The sequence below is a fragment of the Primulina tabacum genome, chromosome 16 (assembly GCF_025594145.1).
Source record: "Primulina tabacum isolate GXHZ01 chromosome 16, ASM2559414v2, whole genome shotgun sequence".
Lineage (NCBI taxonomy): Eukaryota > Viridiplantae > Streptophyta > Magnoliopsida > Lamiales > Gesneriaceae > Primulina > Primulina tabacum.
This window is the reverse complement of record NC_134565.1, coordinates 4089669-4117107: the sequence shown is the minus strand read 5'-3', so window position 1 is coordinate 4117107 and position 27439 is coordinate 4089669. Positions and strand designations below refer to the sequence as shown.

Here is a 27439-nt window from a genome sequence, read left to right as displayed (position 1 = left end):
CAAAAAAAAATAATAATAATAATAATAATAATAATTCTTCACAACCGCAGCAGTGGTGTGAGAAATTCTAGGTGTGGGAGTAATTTTTTTAAGACATAAATTTTATTATAATTTTTTTAAGTCCAAAGTGTTGGATTTTTTCCTTTTCAAGAAATATATGGCTTGTTTACGAAGTTGGGCATGATTCTGTGATATTTGTTTTACGTATTTAGAATAATTATGCATAAAAGAGTTTTATTTTTTTCTTTAGTTTATAATGCTACAATTTGTAATTAGTGCAATTTGTAATAGATACATAAATTATTAATTGAGCACATCTCAATGTACACCTGCATCGATGTTAGTTTAACAAATAGAATAACAAAATTTCAAAATTACATAATAAAAGTAGTAACATGCATAATTTGTTATAATATTTATTTTCAATAATAGTAATGCAATTTTACTCTATTTATGTCATGATTCTAATTATATAATTTTTTTTTTAAGTTGCAATGGCGAACATCACCAAACTTGAATTTGAAGCACTTGACTTGACTGGAAAAAATTATTTATCATGGATTTTGGATGCCGATGTCCACCTTATCTCTATGAATTTAGATACAATAAAAGAAGGAAATGAAATGTCCTAGCAGGACCGTGCAAATGCACTTATTTTTCTCCGTCATCACCTCAATGATGGGTTGAAAGTCGAATATCTCACTGTGGAAGAGCCACGAGAGCTTTGGAAAAATCTAAAAGAAAGATTTGACCATCAACGAACTGTAATTCTCCCAAGTGCCCGATATGAATGGATGCACCTACGGTTACAAGATTTTAAGTCCTTAAGTGACTATAACTCTGCATTATTCAAGACTAGTTCCACACTGATACTTTGTGGAAAGAAAGTCACTGATCAAGACATGTTAGATAAAACATTCTCCACTTTTCATGCATCAAACGTGCTCCTGCAGCAGCAATATCGTGAACGTGGATTTCAAAGGTACTCTGAACTCATCTCATGCTTACTAGTTGCTGAACAAAACAATGAGCTGCTCATGAAAAATCACCAAATGCGCCCAACTGGATCCACACCATTTCCTGAAGCAAATGGAACTACATTTCCTGAAGAATATGAAATTGCATTTCCTGAAGCGAATGCTAATTCCACTCAAAATCATAACAATGGACGTGGACGTGGACGTGGGCGTGGGCGTGGGCGTGGCCAAAGAAGATACTATCAGCAACAAAATGGAAAGAAACATAAAACAAGCCACCAGCAGTGGAATTCCAATAATGAAGAAGCAAAGGAGAAGAGTTCCAAAGTATATGAAGAAAAATGTTATAGATGTGGAATGGAAGGGCATTGGTCTCGTACCTGTCGTACGGCAAAACATCTTGTGGATCTATACCAAAAATCAATCAAGGAAAATGGAAAAATGGAGATAAATTTTGTGGACAATGATGATCCAATTGATATAACTCACTTGGACGTCTCTGATTTCTTTGCTAATCCAGATGGAAATATAGATAATTTGATTGGTGGTGGTGTGTTAGAAAATAATAAGTAATTACTTTCATTGCTCTTGTTCCTACTTTGAATTTATATTGTTTATTAGGTTATCGTGGTCTCGTTTTTATTTTGATGTTCAGTTCATGTTTAGGATTTGTCATGGAGGTTTATTTTGTTATTCAATAAATGTTTTCATTATTCAATACAATATTTCCTTTGAAAGCTTTACACTTTATTTATTGAATTTAGCTTATTGAATTATATTTTTATTTTAGATTAACGATGAAATGTCAGGATGAATGCTTAGTGGATAGTGGTACAACACATACCATTCTTCAAAATAAAAGGTATTTTTTGGAGTTAACATTAGCTGAAAATAATGTTACAACAATATCGGGTGCATCAAAAATTATTGAAGGTTATGGAAAGGCAAAAATCATTTTACCAAATAATACAAGCCTATATATTGAAAATGCCATATATGCGAGCAAATCCAGTAGAAATTTGCTTAGCTTCAAAGACATCCGCCGAAATGGATGCCATATTGAAACATTAAATGAAAATAATTTCGAATACCTTTGCATAACATCTATTATATCTGGCCAGAACCAGATAAAAGAAAAATTATGTGCACTTCCTTCTGGAATGTATTTTACAACAATAAAAACAGTCGAAGCAAACATTGTCACAAACCAGAAGTTTGTTGACCAACAGAGCTTCAAATTATGGCATGATCGACTTGGTCACCCTGGGGCAACAATGATGCGCAGAATAATAATTAACTCACATGGACACCCTCTAAAGAACCGGAAGATTCTTTTACACAATGATTATCCATGTGTAGCTTGCTCACAAGGCAAACTAATTATAAGACCTTCCCCTACAAAGATTGATGTTGAAATCCCAACCTTCTTGGAGAGAATTCATGGGGATATTTGTGGACCTATACACCCACCATGTGGACCATTTCGATACTTCATGGTATTGATTGATGCGTCTACTAGATGGTCACATGTTAGTTTACTTTCAACTCGAAATATAGCTTTTGCTAGATTACTTGCGCAAATTATTAAATTACGAGCTCAATTCCCAGATCACTCAATCAAGACAATTCGTCTTGATAATGCTGCTGAATTTAAATCGCAGACATTTAATGACTATTGTACGTCAATAGGGATTTCAGTTGAGCATTCGGTTGCCCATGTCCATACACAAAATGGCTTGGCAGAGTCATTTATTAAGCGTTTGCAATTAATTGCTAGAACATTATTGATGAGAACCAAACTTCCATCATCTGTGTGGGGACATGCCATATTACATGCTGCATCATTGATTCGTATAAGGCCAACTAATTATCACCAATACTCACCCTTACAACTTGCTTATGGTCGAGAGCCTGATGTTTCTCACCTTCGAGTATTTGGTTGTGCAGTACAAGTCCATCTCCCACCTACACATCGAACCAAAATGGGCCCACAACGTAGACTTGGGATTTATGTGGGATATGATTCACCATCTATTATTAGATTTTTGGAACCTTTAACAGGAGATTTGTTTACTGCGAGATTTGCAGATTGCCACTTCGATGAATTGGAATTTCCAAATCTAGGAGAAATAAAGTTGTGTCAACAACAAAAGATTTTATGGAATGAGAAAACACTATCTCATTATGATCGTCGAAATAATCAATGTGAGCAAGAAGTTGAAAGAATCATTCACTTGCAAAGAATTGCAAATCAATTGCCCGATGCTTTTGTTAATACAAAGAATGTGACAAAGTCACATATACATGCAGAGAATACCCCTGTAAAAATTGATGTCCCCGTAGGACCAGCTATTATTCAACCTGCAAATGAATCTAAAATACGCCAGAAGCGTGGTCGACCAATTGGTTCAAAGGATATTGTACCTCGAAAAAGAAAGGTACAAGAGAAGAAAAATTCAAAAGCTCCCGAAGAAGAAATCTTAGATGATATAGTAAGAGAGATCAATGAACCAAACTTGGATAATATTATTCCTGAAGAATCAAATTCTCATGAAAATAATGAGATTTCAATAAATTATATATCATCTCGAAAATTGTGGGATCGAAATAACACAATTGTTGACAATGTCATTGCCCTAAATGTCGCCCTTGACATCATACATAATGAAGACCCAGAACCACAATCCGTTAAGGATTGTCAACAAAGAGATGATTGGCCAAAGTGAAAGAAGGCCATATAAACTGAATTAGACTCACTAGAAAAACATAAACTGTTTGGACATGTAGTACGAACACCTGAAAATGTAATCCCAGTAGGATACAGATGGGTTTTTGTACGAAAGAGGAATGAAAATGGTGAAATTGTAAGATACAAGGCCCGACTCGTAGCCCAAGGTTTCTCGCAGAGACCTGGAATTGACTATGAGGAAACATATTCACCTGTGATGGATGCCACTACTTTTCGATTCCTAATTAGTTTAGCAGTATCAGAAACTCTTGATATGCGACTTATGGATGTTGTAACTGCTTATCTTTATGGTTCACTTGATAGTGATATATATATATACGAAAGTGCCTGAAGGATTCAAACTATCGAAAGAAAATGGTGAAGCGCCCAAGGCTATGTTATCAATAAAACTGCATAAATCCTTATATGGATTAAAGCAATCTGGTTGCATGTGGTACAATCGTCTTAATGAATATTTGTTAAAAGAAGGATACACAAATAATGCTATTTGTCCATGCGCTTTTATAAAAAGAACAGATGAGGGTTTTACAATTGTGGCAGTATATGTTGATGATCTAAATCTTATTGGCACTCCAGAAGAGCTTACTAAAACTGCCAATTACTTGAAAAATGAGTTTGAGATGAAAGATTTAGGAAAGACAAAATTTTGCCTCGGATTGCAGATTGAACATTTGCAAGAGGGAATATTTGTTAATCAATCATCATATACAGAAAAAATATTAATGCACTTTTACATGGACACGGTACACCCATTAGCATCACCAATGTTTGTTCGATCACTTGATGCTAACAAAGATCCTTTTCGACCACCTGAAAATGGAGAAAAAATCGTTGGTCCAGAAGTACCATATCTAAGTGCCATTGGTGCACTGTCATATCTCGCAAATTGTACTCGCCCAGATATATCATTTTCTGTTAATCTTTTAGCGAGATATAACTCATGTCCAACCCGAAGACATTGGAATGGTGTAAAACACATATTTCGTTACCTTCGGGGTACAATTGATATGAGATTATTTTATTCGACAAAATCAAAGTCTCCTTTAGTCGGATATGCAGATGCAGGATATCTTTATGATCCACATAAAGCTAAATCCCAGACAGGTTATGTGTTTACACGAGAAGACACTGCTATATCATGGAAGTCAGTGAAGCAATCCTTAATAGCGACGTCTTCAAATCACTCTAAGATCATTGCAATGCATGAAGCAAGTCGGGAGTGTGTGTGGTTGAGATCTATGACACAACATATTCAAGAATCATGTGGACTCCCAACAGCCAAAGATGACCCACAGTAATATTCGAAGATAATACTGCTTGCATTGCGCAGTTAAAAGGAGGCTACATCAAAGGTGATAGAACAAAGCATATTTCACCAAAGTTTTTACATACACATGAGCTTCAAGAAAATGGTGATATTGACGTCCATCAAATTCGCTCAAGCGACAATGTAGCTGACTTATTTACAAAGGCATTACCAACTTCAACATTCAAGAAATTGGTGCACAAGATAGGGATGCATCAGTTGAAGGATCTCAGATGATTGAGATCAGAGGGAGTATCTATTGTTGTACTCTTTTTCATTCGTTCAGATTTTTCCATTGGGTTTTTACTGACAAGGTTTTAACGAGGCAGCATTTGAACTCCCACATCTCTTAGAAGTGATTTAATGAGTCGATAATCATCTAAGGGGGAGTATTATAGAAAAGATATTAAAGATGACTATTGATATTGTTACCTGTTCAAGTTCTGTAAATCTACTCTATAAATAGAGGTCTCCAATGATGAATAAAGCACACAAAAAAATCATTCTCTCTTCTCTATATTCTCTACTATTCACAACATTTGCACTTTTTTTCCCCATTCCTCTCTCATTCTCTTTTTTCGATTTTCCTAACTTAATCTTGATTTGTCATTTTTTTAAGACTCATTTCATTATTATTTATTTTATTTTATTAATATTTCATACTTGTAACCATAATATCCCTAATAATGATCTCAAAAAAAAAAATCATAATAAACTTTAAAAATTACAAGGAATTTAAATTTGCTAAAAAAAAAATTCTAACTAATCATAAATTTTATGAGTTATAACCATCCCCAAAAAATGACCATCGTTTCTTTCAAATTTTATAATTTGTTTATTAAAATTCAGAATTTTAAAGTCAGATATTTTAAATTAATAGTGATAATATATTTGTATTCATTAATACTACACAAAAATACAAATTTATTTAGTTTCAATTCTATTTAATTTTTTTGAGCGAAAATTTATGTAAGTTTTTGTGTTTATATATGTTTTACTTTCATTTTTAAAACAAAATTTATTTTATTCAAAACATTTTAATTTGGAACAAAAATTAATTTTTGAGTCCATCAGAAAAATAATTAATTAAATGGGTTCCAAAACTACTCTAACTCCATCAAAAAATAATAATTTATCACTCCTAAAATATTCTTAATATTTTTAAACTTATCCTCTTATTTTAAAGGAGTAAAATTAATATTAATTTTTAAAATTATTTAAAACAATTCATAATTCATAATTTTATTTTATTTCTTTAAAATATATCTTTTTAGTAATAATTGTTTCCAATTTAGTTTAGATAATTAAAAATAAAAATATATGAAGAATATCTTGGAATATTTAAATTCTAGCATTTAGATTTTGAAAATTTTAATTAATATAAATATTAATATTAATGGTCAAAGAATGATAAAAAAATATGATTAGAAGTATGAGTGAATAATAAAATTAGATTCTTAAAAAAACAAAATTAAAAAAGGAGAAAATGGGAAAAAAACAAAAAATTTAGGTGAAAAATATAAATAAGAAAAAAAAGAAAAAGAACAGAGGATTACGGCACGAACAAGAAATAAAAATATATATATATATATAACAGAATAAGACACGTGTCTATTGTTAAAGAGAAAGAGGATTGTTTTACCTTGTCTGCACGGGCAATGAACGGCCTGGATCACTCCATGTAAAAAAATAAAATAAAATTAACTCGGAAAAATTCGAACCGTTGGATCGACTCTTACAAGCAATGCCAGCAGGAATAAGATCAAGTAAACCTGTTAAAAGGAAGGGGGAGTAATGCTTCAGGAGGAGCATAGACTCAAGGGTTTCCTACTCTATAGAATATCGTACGATTTGGTTCGACTCTCCCCATTGACCATTGTTATTACATTTATTTATATAATTTTATTTACTTTAACTGTGAAATTAAAAGGCGCCATGGATGGTGGTTGTGCATCAGCATCGCCGCCTGATTCGAGCAATACTGCCACTGCCACCGAGTTTCTGGCCAACCTCCCTTCTCGCGGACTCTTTTCCTCCACAGTCTTTTCCTCCAATCCGGTATTATTCTTTTTCGAAAACCCTAAATTATTTTTGCAGAGAATGCTTCGTTGCATGATGTATTACTAATTCTTGAATGCTTATGCTACCGATCATCTTTACAAATGCAGTTTTTAACCTTTGCTATATGAGCAAGGAACGTACATTTAGATGGTGACTGAATGTTAACTTTGACGACGTTGAATGCAGTTTTCGGCAATTAAGCAATGTGTTTAGTTTGAATTAGCTACGGGGAGAAAATGGGGATTGGTTCTGGAAAAAATATCCCATTCCTTACTTGAGGTCACCGACTCTCATAAAGAAACATTATGTATACTGGGAAAAATTGAAAAGATGAAAATCAACAGTTTTCTTGGTATTGCAGATGGGACAGTATTCAACGAACAGTTTTCCACAGGGAGATTATAATGAAAGAAGGCAGTAATGACGGATTTCTTAGCTTGAACTTTGTGACAGTTTATGCACTTGGCCTTTCAAAGTTAGTACTTGTTGGTAACTGGCTAGGTGATGAATAAACATTCCAGTATGTTGATCTTGTTGGATCTGAGTTTTCTACACGCCCAAACGCAGCGGAAGTTTTAAAAATTTTATTTATTTTGACAATCAAAATATGTTTTGTTTTGGACGCTCGTATGATTTTAACATAAACATTCATAGGGCGTTAGAATCGTTATACCTTTGGTGAATAGATCACGTGGCTCCAACTAATCCGGTATAAACGGATTAGCTCTTGATGAATCCCTACGAACTTTCTTCAAGGGAGTCCTTGTTTGATCCTCCTATCAAGTTCACGACTAGATGGTATGTTCCTCTTTCAAATTGCACTAGAAAATTTGGAAGAGATTTTACGTTGGAGACTAAAACGAGAGGAGGCTCAACCTTGGAAAGAAAAATCAAGGAGGCCGAAATTTTCTTGATGGATGGAGGCTGATTTTCGAAAATTTCTTATGGTATTCACTAGGGTTTTGACTTGCATACACTATTTATAATTAAGTCATAGCCTAATTACATAATTAACATTAATGGGCTTGATTTAATTAATTGGGCTAGTCCAACTAGTTTAATTAATTTAATCAAAGTCCATTAAAACTTTAATTATTTAGTATGTTGGACTTGTACTCCTACAAGCCCATTAAACATACTTCTCATCAATTTTAATTTAATATTTAATAAACTCAACTTTTGAGTTTAATAAATTAAATCCATTATAAATTCAACATTTGAATTTATTATTTAAATTACAAATTCAACTACTTGAATTTTATCACCTCCAAAATTTAATATTTAATAAACCCAACTTTTGAGTTTAATAAATTAAATTCTCAAATTTTATAAATTCAACTCATTGAATTTATTCTCTCAAAAATTAATTATCATAAATTCAAATCTTTGAATTTACTATATTATAATGTAAATTCAACATCTTGAATTTATTCTCTCAACGGGAACAAACGATCCACCACTTGTGTGACCCTCAATGGTTCAGGGATACAGCTAGCCGTGGGTTCACAACTCTTTGTGATTTAGGACATAATGCTTTATTCGAGCTTACCCTAGTTAGCCCCATTCTTTTCATCAACACCTTGATCAAGAATGTCAGAACTCATTTCTGATTGCACCCATCGGATCATGGTAAGAGCGTCTAGTAGCATCGACCCATGATCCCCTATGTATCATTGATAGTGCCTGCAAGAACCAGTCGATTATGATTAACGTACAGTACGGTCCCTTCATCTCATATATCCCGATCGAATCTGCAACCATTGGTTCATCGAGGGTTGCATATTAATTCGATAACTATGTGATAACTATAATAGTGGCATCGCGTGTACTATTTGAGAACTCCTTCTCTAACGTACATCTCATACTCTGGCCAGAGATTCCATGAACTATTATTTCATCAGATCACACAGGATATCCACATCCGTAGGTGAGTGTTGAATCCCCGACTACAATGCACTGGCTCCTATATGTGTCGCAACTGTACCCAACCTCGCCACCTGATGACTCTCCTGGAGCCGGTAAACGAGTCAAAGCACAACCCTAGCATATAGAGTCTCAGTGTTGTCCCGGTTCGTAAGGACTAATGGTGTACAATCATAACCATGGACTTATCCTCTCGATGAATGATATCCACTTGGAAAGTCCGAGGGAGGGTTGTTCGGTATAATCATCATATGACTACCCATCTGCATGTTTGGACATCTCTATGCCCTTACCAAGAAACGCAGTACACAACATCACAGATGCTAGTCTCGAGCTCAAGCGACCTTTATCCATGTTTTAGGCGGCTGAATCGACTAGGAACGAATTTAGATCATACAGTGTTTACAAACGAGTTTCAATATCGAATTACGATTCATTTGTATTAAAGTATAATCAAGGTCTTTATCTATGTTTGATAACATGGGTATACAGATAAAGAAATAACAAACCATGAAATAATGAATTATATTAAAATAAAGATTGTTAATTACAACTGAGTCAATAAAATCCCTAACCAACAGTTGACTTGCAGGGCATCCACTCTAACAGATCTTGGAGTTCCGACACACTTTGAATTTGTTTAGGCATTTGATGTCACCTCATGAAGCCCATGTTTCTTGCTGAGATCTGAACACGTCTAAGATTGTGTTATGAATGAAACATGTGGCTGAAATAAAGGTTTAGAACGATTTAATCAAAATGGACTACCGGGATTTTTCCAAACATTCTTGAATCTCAGATACTCTCAAACTGTATTCTGAAATCATATCTTCTACATATCATTTGAAATCTAATAAAAATTGGAGTGTTATTTTTCACAATTATAACTGCTTTTTCTGATATCTTTTGGTGGTTGCTTATTTGGTTCTGTAAATATACAGGGAAGGAGTATATTTAATGGTTATTGAATTCCCTAAAAGTATATCCATAGCTTTTTACCTTTGTTCTGTTGTTAACAAGTTGGACAACTGTGCAGGGTGGAATGCGGGTGTATGTTTGTGATCATGATACATCGCCTCCAGGTTCACAATTAATAAGTTTAGGTTCTGCTGATAAATGTTACAGTTCTAATTATTATGTATCTCGGATATGATTATTTTTTTCTCAAAGGACATGTTACATGTCTTCAATCGCTCTTTCTGCCTGTAGATTGTTTTTTCGATTGTCGATGTCTCTTTTATGGTGCTATTTGATGCTAGAATCTGTTAAAGCATGTTTACTTTTTTGTGGCAAATGACAAATCAATTCACTTGGCATGGCCAGCCTCTGACAGTTGTACTTGGAAGATCTCATTTGTCTATTCCAATATGTTGATAGTTATATCTTAGCATCCTGGAAGTTTTGATTAACTGGACACCTGCATATCCTTTTTATTTTTTCTTTTTAATGTGGCTTGTTTGTACCTATGTTTTTGTCATTGCTAATTTGAAAGATTGAATATATCACCATGATCTTGTTGTATCAGAGGAGCAGCTTATAAAGACAAACCAGACAAATATACTGATTAGGTCTCTTATGCTTAAGAATAAGTCTGCTTCTTCTGTAAAAGACGGAAAAGGTCCAGCTGCAGGTCGGAGTTCTAAGAAAAGGTGATAAGTCCATCTTACTGGGGCGTTAGCTGTGTGAATAGATTCTAACTTCCTTTGGGTTAATTCCTCCCTTTGTAACCATTTGGTTCCTGCTCTCTTCCTCGTCTTCTCAGGTCTGCTGATAGAGCTTTGGATAGTAAGGCTGCAGGGAAGAGGGCAATGTCCAGCACTCAGCTGAGTTCTTTGCAAGGTGAAATGTTTATAGATTCTGTTTGATAGCTCATTAACCGAACAACATGCAACTGTTATGACTCCTGAATCTTCGCAAGGTGGAGTGGCTTCCTCTCTTGTTAGCCACCTCTATGCACTCTTAGGGAGTGCCAGTTATCTAATTCTTAGGTCCTTTTTGTTTTTTGGTTGAAAATGAAAGAAAGTTCTTTGATGTTCTTCAAATGTGGATAGTATTTGAGATGAGTTGTAAAGAGTATGAACTAGCACTGGCTTAATAATTTGAACTTGATACAAGTTGAATCTTATAATCATAGTAAGTGTAACTGTGGTGATTCCATTATTTTCCTTGATCTTGAACGAGTGAATTGGACCAAGCTGAAGCTGAACCCAAGTTTGATATCAATAACGTGCAAATGAACTTTAGCTTTTCAATTAGCAGTGCCTTGAAAATCATATCTTCATTGTCTACATTTGTACTTCAAAGTCGACGCAGACAACATTGATGACTATATTTTCATTTGATGACCACTCCATGTGAGGATAAACAAAGAAGATTCAAGCTCGATAGCATCTAATGAGTTAAGATTTGGCTGGGAAACCAACTCTCTATTTTGTTAAACCCGACAAAAGCAGGGAGCACATGATGCACGAAGCAATGAAATCCTTGTTTCAAGTACCGTGTAATTATCTTCGATTTGACCTCCCTCTTATATTAGTATGTGGAATAGCTAAAGAAAGGGAATGGATTATGTTCCATAATTTATCATTGCTTTTAATTAGTTTGTTGTGGCTAAATTACTATGATGCACATTGTTTTTATATGTAGAGGGATCATCCCAGGTGGTTGACAAAAATCTTCAGAACTTGACAGTAGAAAGACTTCGTGCTCTTCTCAAGAAGAAAGGACTCTCACGAAAAGGGAAAAAGGCAAGTTCTATTATATTTATCTTGTAGCTCCCATACCTTTAGTCCTAGTGTGATGAAAGATCATACAATCTGACAATGACAACATTTATGTATCTGGTAGTCCTGCAGCCACTACAGTTTTATTTACTTCACTTGTGCTTTCATTTCTATTAACAGGATGAGTTGATGGCCCGCTTGAGAGCATAAACAGATTGCTGAGTTATGACTTTGATTAGCATATCGACCTACAATTTATGTAAAAGCATCACACTTTACTTCAGTATTGTAGATGTGTAAAGTGTGTTGTAGTGTAATGATAACTGCTTTAGAACTTCATTTTGCATTACCCTTCCCATGCATCTTTAATTCTGTCTTTCTTGAGATGGGATGAGGACATATATATGAGTAGATTTGGCTTTTAGCTCACATGTGCAAGTGGCGTTGACAAGGTTATGATGGTATGGTGAAATTGATTTTTTTCAAAAACTCAACATGAGCCATGCATCATCATGTGTGGATTAATCCTCTTTAATTCTTTTAGTTTCAAAAGACAAATCTCTACATTAATTAGAGTTGTATTTATTCTATGAATTGTTTTTATTTAGAACTCCATCATAAGATATTTTGAATAGCAACCATTGAGAGAAGTTTCGAAAGGGCTCTAGTAAAAAGTTTTAGCGCCAATTTTGAATCAAAATGATGATTTTTTGCACCAAGTACCAAACTAATTTTTAATCCAACAATGGTTTAACGGTTAACCTAAGAAAATAATGTAAGAATAATAATAATAATAATAATAATAATAATAATAATAATAATAATAATTATTTATAATATTTTATTTGATTTGTCTACTATAAAATTATGAGTGTAGTAAAATATAATAGTATTTTATATATAACTAATTTAAATAATTAGTACCATAAATTTATCGACATTATATTACAATTATTTGTATAAATAAAATGTCATACGACAATGTAGCTGGTGTCTTTCGTGGTGTGGGGCATGCTCGGAAAGAGAAGGATTTAGGGTGCTGATTATCATTTGAAGTTGAAAAACCATCTGGTGTTGCTTGAAGGTCAATTCTAGGCTCATATCCTTTGCTCAGGGAGAAGAATATTAAAATCGAGTCTCGAACCTGAAATTCAGTCCCAATTAAAGTTGAGACTTTGTATCAGATGAGCTACAAATCATCGACTATCCCAAAATAAACTTAAGCACCGTGGTTTGTAATCTTTATTTATTTTGTTTGTTTGGCAGCATCATTCAAATAATTCATAAACTAAAACGCAAGACTCCTTCAAACTTTTATTCAGAAGGAACACAGTTGCAATGGCCAAGGCATGACATGGCATGAAATACAAAGCAAATAGATGGAAAATATGTATTGAAATTTAGTTAAGTTTCAATGGATTCACATATTTTCTCCAAATGCTGGTGCTTTTCCTCTTCATCCATGAAAGAAGTGATAGGAAAAGACCTCCCAATTCCCACTGGAGTCTTGAAGTAAATCTTGTTCCCCATTGATTCCTCAATGCTCATTTCAACTATTGGTACCCATAGAAGAAGCTGCTTGCTTTTAACACCACTCATCTTCTTCATCTTGCCTTTCTCCACAATTGCAGTCACCTCTGTGTCATATCTAACAACACTGTTCGTCCTGGCGAAGAAATGATCGTAGGGGGCCTTCTGTTTCATCCACACGTACCCAGTCTCGCGCACTAGACCGCACTCTTCGAGGTTCTTGAGTGGGAGCACACCTCTCGGAAATCCAAGTTCTTCCAGCATCTTTAGGGAGTGCTTGTAGCACTCCTCAGCTCCATGGACTATTTCAGCATTCGCACGAAGATCTTCCCTCTGCTTGTTGCTTGCCATTTGCTAAGAATTTGGTGGATGGGTGTGAGTAATGGTGACGGGGGATGAAGAACATTGGCTTTTGTTTATATAGAGAAAGTAGTTGAGCTGCAACGGTTGTGTTGGTGGAGTCGCTCACCAAACAGTGTTGATCGTTGGTGGATATCAATTACTCTATTGGCTTGTGCAACCATTTGGAACGAGAACAGTCTAGTTTAAAATTTGATTTATCTAGGCTTATTATATTACCATCATGAAGTACGTGTGATACACGTAAATATCAATTATATAATAAAGATTAAAATTTTGATTTTTTTAAAAATAATTTGAATCATTTTGTTATTTATCTTGGTTTAATTTATTGTGATATCAGATGAATAAATCGATTAAAAACTTATATAACTTACTTTCAAAATTGTTTCTCAAATTAAAATTTAAGCCGTTGATTTTATGTTAATTATAAAGAGAACAATATATAGAACGAAATGAAGAAACAAATTTTAATTATATATTCAAACACAGCATATAAAGCATAATAATATAAAAATCAACTAAATTATGGATGTTATCAATGCATAAATCATAATTCACATAAGTGAAGTATATTAAGGACAAATAATTATCACTTTAAAATATTCGTTAATAATTCATCAAAGCAATATACAAACTAATGAAATAATAATATTGATAGTAAAATATAACTTATAATATTCTATTTAAATATATTTAACATCCTACTTAATTTTTTTACCTTTTGTTTTTAGAACTATATATCATAGATAATTAATTTTATATCATAATCGATCTTTTGTAGACTATATTGATTACTATTAATTTTTTGTTAAATACAATTAAAATAATAAATAAATCAATATATGTAATGAAATACACACATTTAAATAAGATTATATGGTAAATATAAAATAAAATCATACAATAATTATTAAATATAAATTTTAAACTATCAGTATAATTTTCACCATAAAAATTTGAAATATAACCAAATAAATAAATTTTGATAAAAAACTTTTATTTTGTATTTGTTAAATTAGTTAGTTTGATTTCAAAATAATTAAATAAAGTTATTAAAATATTATATGTAAAAGATCAAATATTTTGACAAATGTTAATTATTTATCATTATGATTTATATTTATTATAAGGATTATGATACATATAAAATAACTTCCGTGTTTTTTAATTGCTAATTAATATCTCTTTTCCATGCATGATATATTTAGAGTTTTGATTGATTAATGTAACTTTTTATTATACAATTTAATAAAATAATCATACATACAACATATTCATTTGTTATACTTATTTTCAAATTTTCATTTTTTTTAAAATTTTACTATATTTTAAAATCAAAATCAAAATTATATATGTATTATATTACAAAATTCATATGGATAGAGGAAATTTTTTGAAATAAATCTACGGTTATTGAAATTGAAGTTTGGAACTGAAGTTTGGAACGTAGAACAATTTATCTCTTAGATGACTAATTCCACTAGTTTCCGTCAACGTGGACAATTTATCACGGGTATAGAAAACATCAAGTTAATGCCCGATTTAGTGTATTTTATCTATTAATATAGATTTTAATTCGACAAGTATATTATAATTGAAAATTTTACAATTATTATTGCAATTAAAAAGTATAATAATTAATAGTGTTTTTGATTTTGTATTTATCATTTTACGTTAACAATAATATTATAATTGTGAATTTTTATTATTATTATTATGATAAATCCATCATAATAATTATCAGTAGAACTAATAATTTTATTACGTTATGTCAGATTTTAAATTGAAAATTATATAAAATTAATATTGGTAATATATCACCATGTAATTTATTAATAAATTTTGTCATTGAATTTATCTATCATTTAACAAATTAATTATTTTTTTTTTATAAAACATCAGAGAAACTAGGTTTTAATTTTCTTTATTTAAAAAATAATAATAATAAATTCAAATTCAAGCCCGATCTATTGTTAGGTTAGTAAAATCTTAGAAAATGCTTTAAAGTTGTAACTTTTTAATGCCCCATCCCTAATTACAAGAAACTGAAGAAAAGTCTGTAGCAGTACCGATGGGCTTGCCCGGAAGTGGAAAATTCACATCCGCTGAGGAAGAAACGCAAACTTAGCGACGGTTTTAATAAAACCTAAATGTTTACATTGCGACGGTTTAAACAATATGTGATATGTCCTTGCAACAATACAGATTTAGATCTGGTGCTTATGTTTTTCAAATACTCATAATACACTTCACATATTACCCGGAAGTTGTTTCATTTTGGTGTTGGCACTGTTGAACTTTTCTGCATGGTCTGGTTGAGAATCGACGTTGATTTCATGCACTCCATTGGTTTGTGATTTATTTCCCAGATGTGATGTTCTGGTTACAGGGATGTCAATGGGTCCGAGTTTTATCCAAACCCGCAAAGGATCCGCGCGTATGGGGCAGGTTTGGGCATATTAAATGGGTCATGGGTCGGGTCTCGGGTCTAATTTTTCATATCCGTCCATGTATGGGGCGGGTCATGGGTCTTATAATACCCGCCCCATATATGTGGATATAAATACTTTAGGATTTTAGTTTCATTAATTTTCATTTTTTTAGTAGATCACCTCAACAATAACGGTCTTAGCTATTCATATGTCAACTGTTGCATTTGAATCTGTTTTTAGCAATAGTGGAAGAATAGTTGGTCCTCATCTTAGTAGGCTTAATCCAACGACTTTGGAGGCATTGATGTGCTCGCAAAGATGGTTGTGGGGTGATGTGAAAGGTAAACAAATCACAGTTTTATTTTGTTATTGTATTTTCATTTTAATTTTGTTACTGTACTTTCTCTCTTTAAATTTATATTTTTTACAGTTTTAAATTATAGCTTTATTTTTTCGATGTGCTTTCTCTCTTTAATTTTGTAGTTAATTCTTCAAGTAGTTTATCAACTTGTCACACTATTCTTGATGAAGAGGAAGATGATCCTGAAGAATGTGTCTAAAATATTGTCTACTCGCTTATTTTATATTGATCTGTTTAAATTATATTATGACTTATTTTGGGGATGTCAAGATTTTTTTGGAGAGCTACTAACTCTTTTTTCTATGTAATTCTTTATGTCGTGAAAATATTTTGTTTGTTATTATTAAGTGTGATCGAAGACATGGATTAATTTTCTATTGTGTTGTATTTAGAGGCCTGTTTGTTTCATAATTCAGTCATGTGAGAAGAAAGATTACTGTTTTTATTGTAAAAAAATTCGGGTTTCACGGATCTCACAGGGTCTACCCGGCCCCATTTCGTATTTGAGATGGAGCAAGTCCGGAGAATATTTAACTGGGGTAAGACGGGTAATGTGAAACGTCGTCTACTTGTTTTAAAATGCGGAAATATTTTTTTAGAAGCTCTCATTTTTGAAAATAACATTTAAATGAATCGCATGCATGCAATCCTATGTAAAAGCATCTTTGAAAAATTATTATAAACAATTACCAATGAAAATATAACGGAGTGATAGGCTCGTAATAGTTGCATTTTTTGTTGTCATGTCTCTCGTTGTTACCACTTCCAACATGCTTAATTGACACATTTTTGTGTGATTTTGTTGTAGGAGTAAGTTTTCTGCTCTCGCGATAAATCTGAGCTAAAAAGGGTGATTTTATATCACAATTAAAGTTGTCAATATGATCTTAGTGGAAGAAGTGGAGTAGAGAAAATTCAGAAGATGTTTTTGGATAAGACGTGATCACGCCTTGTGACAACTTCTCTGCTGCGTAGTAAGAGTTGAGAAATTTTCTTATCAAGGAATAAATAGAAGATAGAGTTTTTTTTCCATAAAAATCTACTCTATATTCTTAGTGGATATTTTTTAATATCTTTTAGATTCTAGTTATTAGGATTTATTTTTTAGATTTTTTTGGGATTTTATACTTTTTTGGACTTAAAAATAAGGAGATTTCCCTTTCCTTTTCCAACCTAACCCACGTACACACGTGAAAGAAGAAGAAAAGAGGGTTCAAGGATTTTCTCTTCGATTTTCTCCACGGCTCTAGTACCTCTCTTTTCTTTATTTATTTTCATGGAGATTGTAAACCAAGCTATGCTTGGCTAATTCTTTAGTCTGATTTAAGGGTTAATTTTACTGTTTAATTTATCATTGTGAGGTATTCGTTCTTAGATTTAATATTCTTGTTATTCCAAGTATTTGTCAATTTATGATTTAATTCTATGAATATTGTATATCGTTTAATCTGACAATTTAATTCGATGTATGATTTTCTAATGCTAACCATAAATTCAGTTATCCGTAATTGTCATAAATGATTGGTACATGAGTAGTGATAGATTAGGTGTGTTGTTCTATCATAGCATATTTAATCTAAATAAACCAACAAAACTCGATCTATCAATCGCAGCTATCTCGGTTGTTAGATTTTAGGATTAACTGTTTTCACAAAACGAAAATGCTATTTTTAATTAATATGAAACGCTATCGTGCCCAGTTAATTATTGATAAGTTTTGACTGGATGCTGGGTTTGGTTATTAAATTATGAAAACACAAGGATTTTAGTGGCTATCCCTATAATTCTAAGGTTAATTGCTTGGAACAACTTGAATAAATTGTTTATTTGCCGATGAACAATGATATGATTAAATAGTAGAACTCCCTTGAATCAGATCTTTCTCATACTAAATTCTTTACTTTATTCTAGTTGATTAATTGTCATTTAAATTTATTGTTTTCCTTTCTTGAAGCAATTTAGTTTAGTATTTTATTAAATTCATATTCCAAAATCCCCCCTTTATTTGCATTTTACTCGAAAGAAATTATTCCATGTTCCCTGTGGATTCGACCCTGCTCACCATTACACTAGTTTTATTTAAAGAGTAGGAATTTAAGTTTGTTGGCACAACGACAGCACACCACGGAGTAAAAGAAGTGAGTAAAACCCTAGCATCCAACATTAACATAGAAGAGTGCATAAAATCCTCATATCATCTCCAAAACGTAAAATCGTATAAGTGCGAAAAAATCGTAGGTCCTCGGGTCGTGTCACCCACCAGGTCCTCTGACTCAGAGTCTTGCACCTCCAGTCTCCTCATAATCTAGCTCACCTGCATCATACACGCCTAGTGAGTCTAAAGACTCGACACACCTGTATCAGTAATAACGAGTACATATACGTAGCACACAGCAGTGAAAAATAGCATAATCAACATACATTTCATGTCTGCAGTAAAAACCATATACGTAAACGTGTCCTGTCAAAACATGGTAATAATCATAGCATGTAACATCATATCAGTATATACGTGTTAAATTTCTTAATTTGAATTCCGTTCATTAGCTGTGACTTTCTGTAATGCATGGGGTAAATATCACAAGTTGTTGATTTAGTAATATGAGATTACTAAATAATTAATGATTTTTTAAAGAATAAAATATGACATATGTTGGTCATATGAAGTCCAAATGATTTGAAATTTGGATATAACGTAGAAAACTTAAAGATATAGAAGTTCTATGTTTTGAGTTTTGAAAAATTTGATCGTTTGACTGGTCCAAAGGGATATACCGGTGTTAAAATTTTAAATATTATATATTATATTATATTATATTATATAATAAAATAATATAATAATAATATTAAAAAATAAAAATAAAAAAAAGAAGATAAATGTGAGACTTGCGTAAATGAATTCATCTTCAACAACAGAGAGAAATCGAGAGGAGAGAGAGGAAATAGCATTTGAATTTTCTTTTCGATCGTGCGACTTTATCGATTTATTCAATCGACGAACCGACTTCAGTTTTGGGATCGTTGATACGAGGTCTTCGATTTGAAGTATAAATTTTATATTTTTGGTGATATTTGAAATTCGTCGATTTTTAGAATAAATCCGATAAATTGTTAAATTATACTGAAATTGAAGATTGTTGAATATTGTATGATTTTAACGAAGTAGAGAAGATTATAGTGGTGTTATTTTGAATTATTCCTAATTTGTTATAACTAGGAATTTTTAATCGTTGGATTGAGATTGGAGAATTGTTTGTCAGTTATTATTAATTCTGATTATATATTCGGAGTCTACGAAGTATAGGCTACACGTTGATATAAAATTTTCGCAATTTGACGGATGTTGTAAAATAGCCTATTATTTGATGTTAAATTAATTAGGGTGTATTTGATGGTAGTATTGTGAATTAAATACACCAGAATATTAAATTGTTGAGCGATAATAATTTATAATCGAGTTTTATATTTTGTTGAATTAATTGTTGTTGAGCTATTTGATGTTATATATTGAAGCTGTTATGATTATGTTGATACGGTGACAATGATCTGATAATTGTTGTTGAATTATTTAGATACATCACACGCCTCGGGATCAAATAAATAGCCAGATTGTATATAAACTCGATTATCAGGTACATGTTGACGTACGAGAATATGTTGTTATTGTTTAGTATTGATGAATACTATTGCAGCCGCGTGAAAGGTTCTGCACCTCGCGGTGGCGCGAAAGGTTCTGCACCCCGCAGTTCTGCTCTGCGCTAGCGCGCGCTGCTGCACTGCTTCTGGCGTGCTGCTGCTTCTGCACGCACATCTGCGCTAGCGCGTGCTGCTGCTTCTGCACATCTACGCTAGTGCGTGCTGCTGCACTGCTTCTCTAGGGCAATTTTGCACTCATATACTTGATTGTTCGGGACTCCTTCATTATATTATTTGTTGATCTCCACCACTTACGCGCTAAGGCGCAAACTTCCAATTCATCCTCTACTTGATGGTGATGCAACCCGAACCCCTCGAGCCTTATTTCCAAGCTTTCATTGGTTGAATGAAGGGCAAAATTCAACATCTTCAATCGTCCTCTCGGGATTGGTTCTTGGAACGCATAGTGGCTGGCTAGATTCATATCAAGGACTAGGTGGTCTAGTCAAACAGTCCTGTAGTTGATAGTAGATAGAGACAGTATAGCTTATTGTCTTATTTGAGTTGTTGTATATGTATTTATTATATTGTTTCTGCTGCACTGATGTAGATAGTGTGATGATTGCACTATTTTGTCGTATATGCATTATATTATTACGTCGTTGAAAAGAAAATTTTTATGCATATGACGTCAAATGTTGTATGATTACGTGGCGAGGTTTGGGGCGCCACACTTTCGTATCATCATGTCAGTCGATGAATCCATCTACGTGTAACCGCGGTACCCGACGGCGAGGATTATCAGCGACAGCATTATCCGCCCACTGAGTCACGACCTTACATGTCATCAGTGTTAGTCACAACTAAATCACTTCCTTCAAAACGTGTCATCATGTTCATCACTTTAATAAAATCATGCATATACGTAATTTTTCCTTAAAACCAAACATGCAGCATAATTATCATAATAGCGTAAAAATTGTAAACATGATGCATAAACATTTAAAATATCATAAATTTGTGCTCAGGGCACTGCCATGACCAAAATCTCACCCCGGGTACAAAATGACCATGTTGTCCCTGGGAACCAAAAAATTATCTTTTTAACCTGGATCTCTAAAATCGACCCGAAACTTACCAAACTCCTTAAAATGTCCCAAAACATTTTTAAAAGTTTTCCTAAACGTAAACTCGAGCCCAAAAAACCAACTTAATCGATTCGTTTTAAATCTTGGATCGGGGTCCCGGTTTTAATCCGAATCGACTCGAAACTTAATCGAAATTTTCCCAACTTTTTACCATATCTTAAAAACACCTAAAAGACCTTAAACCGAACAATACTAGATTCCTGGACCCCTCGGCTCTACCCTGAAAGTTGCTGGAATAAATTTTTCTTTTTTGCCGTTCACAGGCTCCTAGAGATGTCAATGGGGTGGGTATGGGGCGGGTTTGGCTAAACCCAAGACCCTCCCCCGGTTAAATATTCTTCGGACGCACCTCACCTCGAATATGAAACGGGACAGGATAGACCCGTGAGACCCGAATTTTTTTAAAATAAAAAAGTAATCTTTCTTCTCACATGATTGAATTATGAAACAGACAAGCCTCTAAATACAGCATTGTAAAAAATTAATTCATGTCTTCATCCACACTTAATAATAACAAAAAATAAACATTAAGAATTACATAAAAAAAGAGTTACTAGCTCTCCAAAAAAATCTTGACGTCCCCAAAAATAAGTCATAACATAATTTAAACAGATCAATATAAAATCAACGAGTAGGCAATATTTCAGACACATTCTTCGGGATCATTTTCCTCTTCATCAAAATGGTGGGACAAGTTGGTAAACTACTTGAAGAATTAACTACAAAATTAAATAGATAAAGTACATTGAAAAAATAAAACTGTAATTTCAAATTGTAAAAAAATATAATTTAAAGAGAGAAAGTACATTAAAAAATTAAAATGAAAGTACAATAACAAAATAAAACTGTGATTTATTTACCTTCTACTTCACCCCACAACCATCTTCGCGAGCACATCAATAGTCTCCAAAGTCGTTGGATTAAATATACTAAGATGAAGACCAACTATTCTTCCACTATTGCTAAAAACAGATTCAAATGCAACAGTTGACATAGGAATAGCTAAGATCGTTATGGTTGAGGTGAGGTACTAAAAAAATGAAAATTAATAAAATTAAACCCTAGAATATTTATATCCACATATATGGGGCGGGTATTGTAGGACCCATGATCGGCCTCATATCCGGACGGGTTTGAAAAATTGGACCCGAGATCCGTCCCATGACCCATTTAATATGCCCAAACCCACCTCATACATGCGGGTCCATTGCGCGTCTGGGCAAAACCCGGACCTTTGACATCCCTAAAGGCTCCACGTGCAAACCCCTCCTATAATTCGCTCCTAGCGAACAACTGACGGGACCAGCTGCTGAACTACCGCTCTTGGACCACCCTAGGACCTCTCTGAACCCCTTGAAATCACAAACTCGGCCCCATGCGCGAAGCACCGCTCACTCGATCGGAGATCGCTCTTAACGCCCACCATGCTCCATCGGCCACAAGGCTCGTTCCAGCTATGATCTGGCCTTACTAAGCCGTGGCTCAGACCCACCAGGGTCTGACCCATGGCCTGGTTCGGCCCTAGCACAGTCGGTTCGAGCCAAGCCGCCGATCTCCTCACCAACGATCCAAAGCATCAAGAAATTCGCTCTTCTCCCCCCAACCCAACAAGGTCATGACTCCAGCTTAAAACCTTTTCTTTCTCGGTGACAGCAGGCCCTCGACAACACACTAAAGCAGCCCCCTTGCAGTAGATTCAAAAGAAAACCGTGAGTGGATGAAAGTAGTTCATAAAATTGAAGCAAACCGAATAATCTCCATGCATTACACTGGATCGAGAATTTCACAAAAGGTTAAGCACACATCAATATATATATGGCGTATAAGATGCAAAACCAAAGCACGTGGCATGCCTGATGATTTTTGTGCACAAATGCTCGAAGGGAAGCAAACCGAGACGTGGAGAGAGCTTGAGTTTGAAGAAGAGGAGGAAACCGAATTCCCTTGCTGATGCACTCACGAAAAGGCTGTTTGATTGGAGGGGGTGGGCCGCTAAATGGAGTGAATTAGGTTTAGTGGGGTGCTTAGGGAATAATTAGATATTATTTAAATGGTTAACAGGTATATTAATGGGCTCTAATTTGCTAATTAAAATTTTAAAAGATTTTCAAGCCCAATAAGCTTAAAAGTAGGTCCATTAAATCCAAACGGACTCCCGAAAAATATTTCGTGTTGGAAAGTTTTTGAAAATATTAGTCGAACCCTCAAAAAATCCCCCGATTCGATAAAATTTACGTACCGTTAAAAATAAAATTTTGCTGGTAAAAATACCCAATAAAATCCTATTTTTGAAAAATACATTTAAAAATACCTTATATTAATTAATAAAAATTAATCATGTAATTAAAATAATTTTCCTGAAAATTCTCCGGTCTTCGTTCCTCGTTCGAGCATGAAATACATCAATAAACCCTAATGCACGAACTTTTAAAATTTTTGAAAAAAATCCTATCATGCATAAATTACACATAAAATGTATAAACTAATTAAACGCAAACTAATGAAATAAACATACATTTAATGTTTTAAAACGATTTAATAAAATACCAAAAAAATTTAATAACTTGCATGCATGTGGTCACGCGGATCTTCAAATTTTCGAGACGTTACATAATGGGTCAAAGTTTTCTTCATGCGAAGAATATTGAATTTAGTCATACACATCCCATCGACATCTCTGTCTGATCAAGAGAAACAATAAGTGAAACAAACCTACAATGCAATGTCGTGCGGCGCAGTTGGTGATCTTTTCTCTCGGGAGTGGTGCCCCGTTGAGAATAGTTCATAACTATTCGCACTATCTTTTATATTAATGTCAAATAGAAACGTCGATTTGATCTTAGAGTGATGGTTGATCTTATTATCATTTGAATTTTGTGGTGGAAGTTTTAAATATGTTGGATATAAAAGTTTGAGTCCAACAAATGATCTTAGAGTGAAGGCTGATCTTATTATCATTTCAACATAATCACCTTTAATTGTTCCAAAACAGTTGATTCACTTTACATATTGTGTTTGTCTTCTCAAACTGTACGTGAAATTACTTTGGGCACTACTAGTAAGCCCTTTCATTTTCCTATGCGATACAAAATTTTCAGCTATCCGGATTTGGAACTTGTGTATATTGTCGGGATTTATATATGTACTAAATTTGGAAACAAGAGTTTTATTATAAATAATTTTTTTAAACAATAATATAATATCATGATTATAATCTTACAAAATTATCTAATATCTAAAAAGACAAAACTCTTAATAAATTATTTTACACAATCTTATTAATAAAAAAAATAATTTAATAAATAAATTATATCTTGGAAACCAAAAATTATTTTTCTTTTCATATATGTTTTGAGATAAGATAATCAAAATACATTTGACATTGTATCCTTTAACTTTTATTACTTAAAGTAAAATTTGATATTTCATATAAATCTGCATGGTTAATTATTACGTGTGACCTTTTATTTCTTGAAGCTTTATCAATGTTTCGTTTTGTGAAGGAGATGGATAAATGGTAGAAACTGATGAAAAGTTGAAGCCAGTTGTAGCAATACCCAGAAGTGGAAAATTCATCTTCTGTGGTGAACTAATTGCCAATTTTGGGTACGAATTTTCTAAGTTATTTGTTGCATTCTCATGTACGAAACGAAATTATTTTCTCTGAAACAAAAAGGAGACTTTGCTACGACTACTTTTGCTGAAAAGTTTGGCGACATGCTTCTTTAACATTGTTTTGGAGTTAATGAGCTTTTCTCCGGAGAAGTGGTGGGCCGGTTGAGAATTGATCCAAATTTCATGCATTTTATTAGTTCGTGGATTCTCAGAGATACAGCCGGTGTGGCAGAGTTGGTGGGCAAACACTTGTGTGAGACGGTTTCACTGGTCGCATTTTGTGAGACAGATCTCTTATTTGAGTCATCCATGAAAAAGTATTATTTTTTATGCTTAGGGATATTACTTTTTAGTGTGAATATCGATAGATTTGACCTGTCTCACAGATAAAGATTCGTGAGACCGTCTCACAAGAGATCTACTCGAGTTGGTGAGCTTTCCTCTATAGATTGGTGCCCCATTGAGAATTGACAAGTTTTCTTAATGTTATGCAATAACCTTTGTGTTAACGTCAAATTGAAATGTCGATTTGTTTTTAGAATGATGATTTATCTTAAATGTCATTTGAATTTTTTCGTTGAAGTTTTAATCTATCAGGCACAAAAATTTTGAGTCCAGCAAATGAATTTACTGTGTAGCATCGCTTCACAAGCAAATCTCCGTCTTTGGAAAATCTCTTAGTGGATCGAAAACTTGGTTTAGGGCATCCACGTCCGGTCTGGATTCAATATTCTTTCCAGATTTTTTAAGATTATGAAGCCTCGATTTAGGTTTGGGAATTGGGGATTGACGAGGTTGACGATATTTGAAATTCCTGAAACAACCTCAGTAAGCAATAATATATAAGTCAAAACGGGTTAGTGAGACGGGCTAGCTATCGAATTGCTGCAACTTGTTTTGCGGGACTGACTTAACCAATTTTTAGTTATATTAGACGTGTTGAGACTGGCTTACCCAACCCGTCACAACCCATCATTTGGCGGGCAGGTCCGGAAAGTTCCAACCCAATATATTTTGTTGGTCCCACGTGCGGAATTTGACATAATAAACCCTGAAAATAAAGAATAAACTGGACACCGAGATTTACGTGGAAAACTCCTAAAAATTACTAGGGTAAAAAACACGGGCAAGATGAAAAGATTTCCATTATAATATTTTGTGGTGTACAACTCACTCACTGTGTTTCCAAATAGAACACACACTCTCTTAATACAGGAGAACAAAACACCTCACAAATATTATAGAACTAAGCACTCAAATGCTTATAAGATGAGAGAAAACTCGAAGAAGTGATGATTTCAGAATGAAGGGGGCTCTATTTATAGAGCCTCTGTCAGTGTGAATATGCGTTAAAAACGCGTTTTCTCCTCTATATGAAATTTCCACGAAATTTCATTTTCTTCAACAAAAGCAGCCCACCCCGACATGCATTTAATGGTTTGACTTTGCCGACATTTCTCCCACTTGGAGATTTGATTGAGAATCAAACACATCTCCACACATCCTTTCAATCTTGTCATTCCCTGCTGCTTACATTTCCGCTAAGCCACTTGAGGATCTACACCACTTAAACTTATCAGTGTTCACTGGCTTGGTCAAAAAATCAGCTATATTATCCTTTGTATGGATCTTCTGCATATCCACATTTCCTTCCTCTACTACTTCCCGCACAAAGTGAAATTGAACTCCAATGTGTTTCGTCCTGGAATGAAAGGCTGGATTCCTTGCGATGTGCAAGGCACTCTGACTGTCACAAAATAAAAGAACATTATCTTGTTTGTGCCCGATATCCTCCAATAACCTTTTAATCCATATTGCCTCCTTGCAACCTTGAGTAGCTGCCATGTATTCTGCATCTGTTGTAGATAACGCCACAACTGTTTGCAGTTTTGAAACCCAGCTTACTGCTCCCCCTGCAAGTGTAAACACATAACCAGTAGTAGATTTTCTCTTATCAGGATCACCTGCATAATCTGAATCGACAAAGCCCCTGAGTGTAAAATCTGATCCTCCATAACATAATGCAGCATTCGAGGTACCCTTAATATATCGAAGGATCCTCTTAACAGTGCTCCAATGCTCTCGTCCAGGATTCGCCATATACCGACTAACTGCTCTCACTGCTTGAGCAATGTCCGGTCTTGTACAGATCATAGCGCACATCAAATTTCCCACTGCTGATGCATACGGTACTCGAGACATCTTCATCCTCTCTGCTTCACTGCTAGGACACATCTCGGAGGATAACTTGAAGTTAACAGGAAGAGTGGTCGAAATTGGCTTACTATCTTGCATATTGAAGCGTTGCAATACTTTCTTCAAAAAAAATTTCTGGGAAAGACAAATCTTTCTGTTACTTCTGTCTCGGTGAACTTGCATCCCTAGAACCTTGCTTGCTGGTCCCAAGTCCTTCATATCAAATTCCCTAGCCAACTGTACCTTCAATCCTTGGACATGATCTTTGTTGGGGCCTGCTACCAACATGTCGTCCACATACAACAGTAAAATGATATAATCATCACCAGACCTCTTGAAATACGTACAAGGGTCTGCACTCAGTCTGTTGTATCCTAGGCTCATGATATAGGAATCAAATCTCTTGTACCAACACCTCG

General features: G+C 33.9%; 2 protein-coding genes across 2 annotated transcripts; one reads left to right on the top strand and one right to left on the bottom strand.

Annotated features, from left to right (window-relative positions):
- Positions 1-6846: 6846 nt before the first annotated feature.
- LOC142529900 (protein LOWER TEMPERATURE 1) lies at positions 6847-12168 on the top strand. The gene is made up of 6 exons (XM_075635593.1): positions 6847-7090; positions 10053-10098; positions 10542-10665; positions 10779-10855; positions 11663-11763; positions 11920-12168. Exons 1-6 carry the CDS (start codon positions 6968-6970, stop codon positions 11947-11949), a joined length of 501 nt encoding a protein of 166 aa, XP_075491708.1. The 5' UTR covers positions 6847-6967; the 3' UTR covers positions 11950-12168.
- An 860-nt stretch (positions 12169-13028) lies between these two features.
- On the bottom strand, positions 13029-13673 carry LOC142529324 (uncharacterized). Its single transcript, XM_075634834.1, has one exon. The coding sequence runs from the start codon at positions 13618-13620 to the stop codon at positions 13144-13146; it is 477 nt and encodes a 158-aa protein (XP_075490949.1). The 5' UTR covers positions 13621-13673; the 3' UTR covers positions 13029-13143.
- Positions 13674-27439: the final 13766 nt, after the last annotated feature.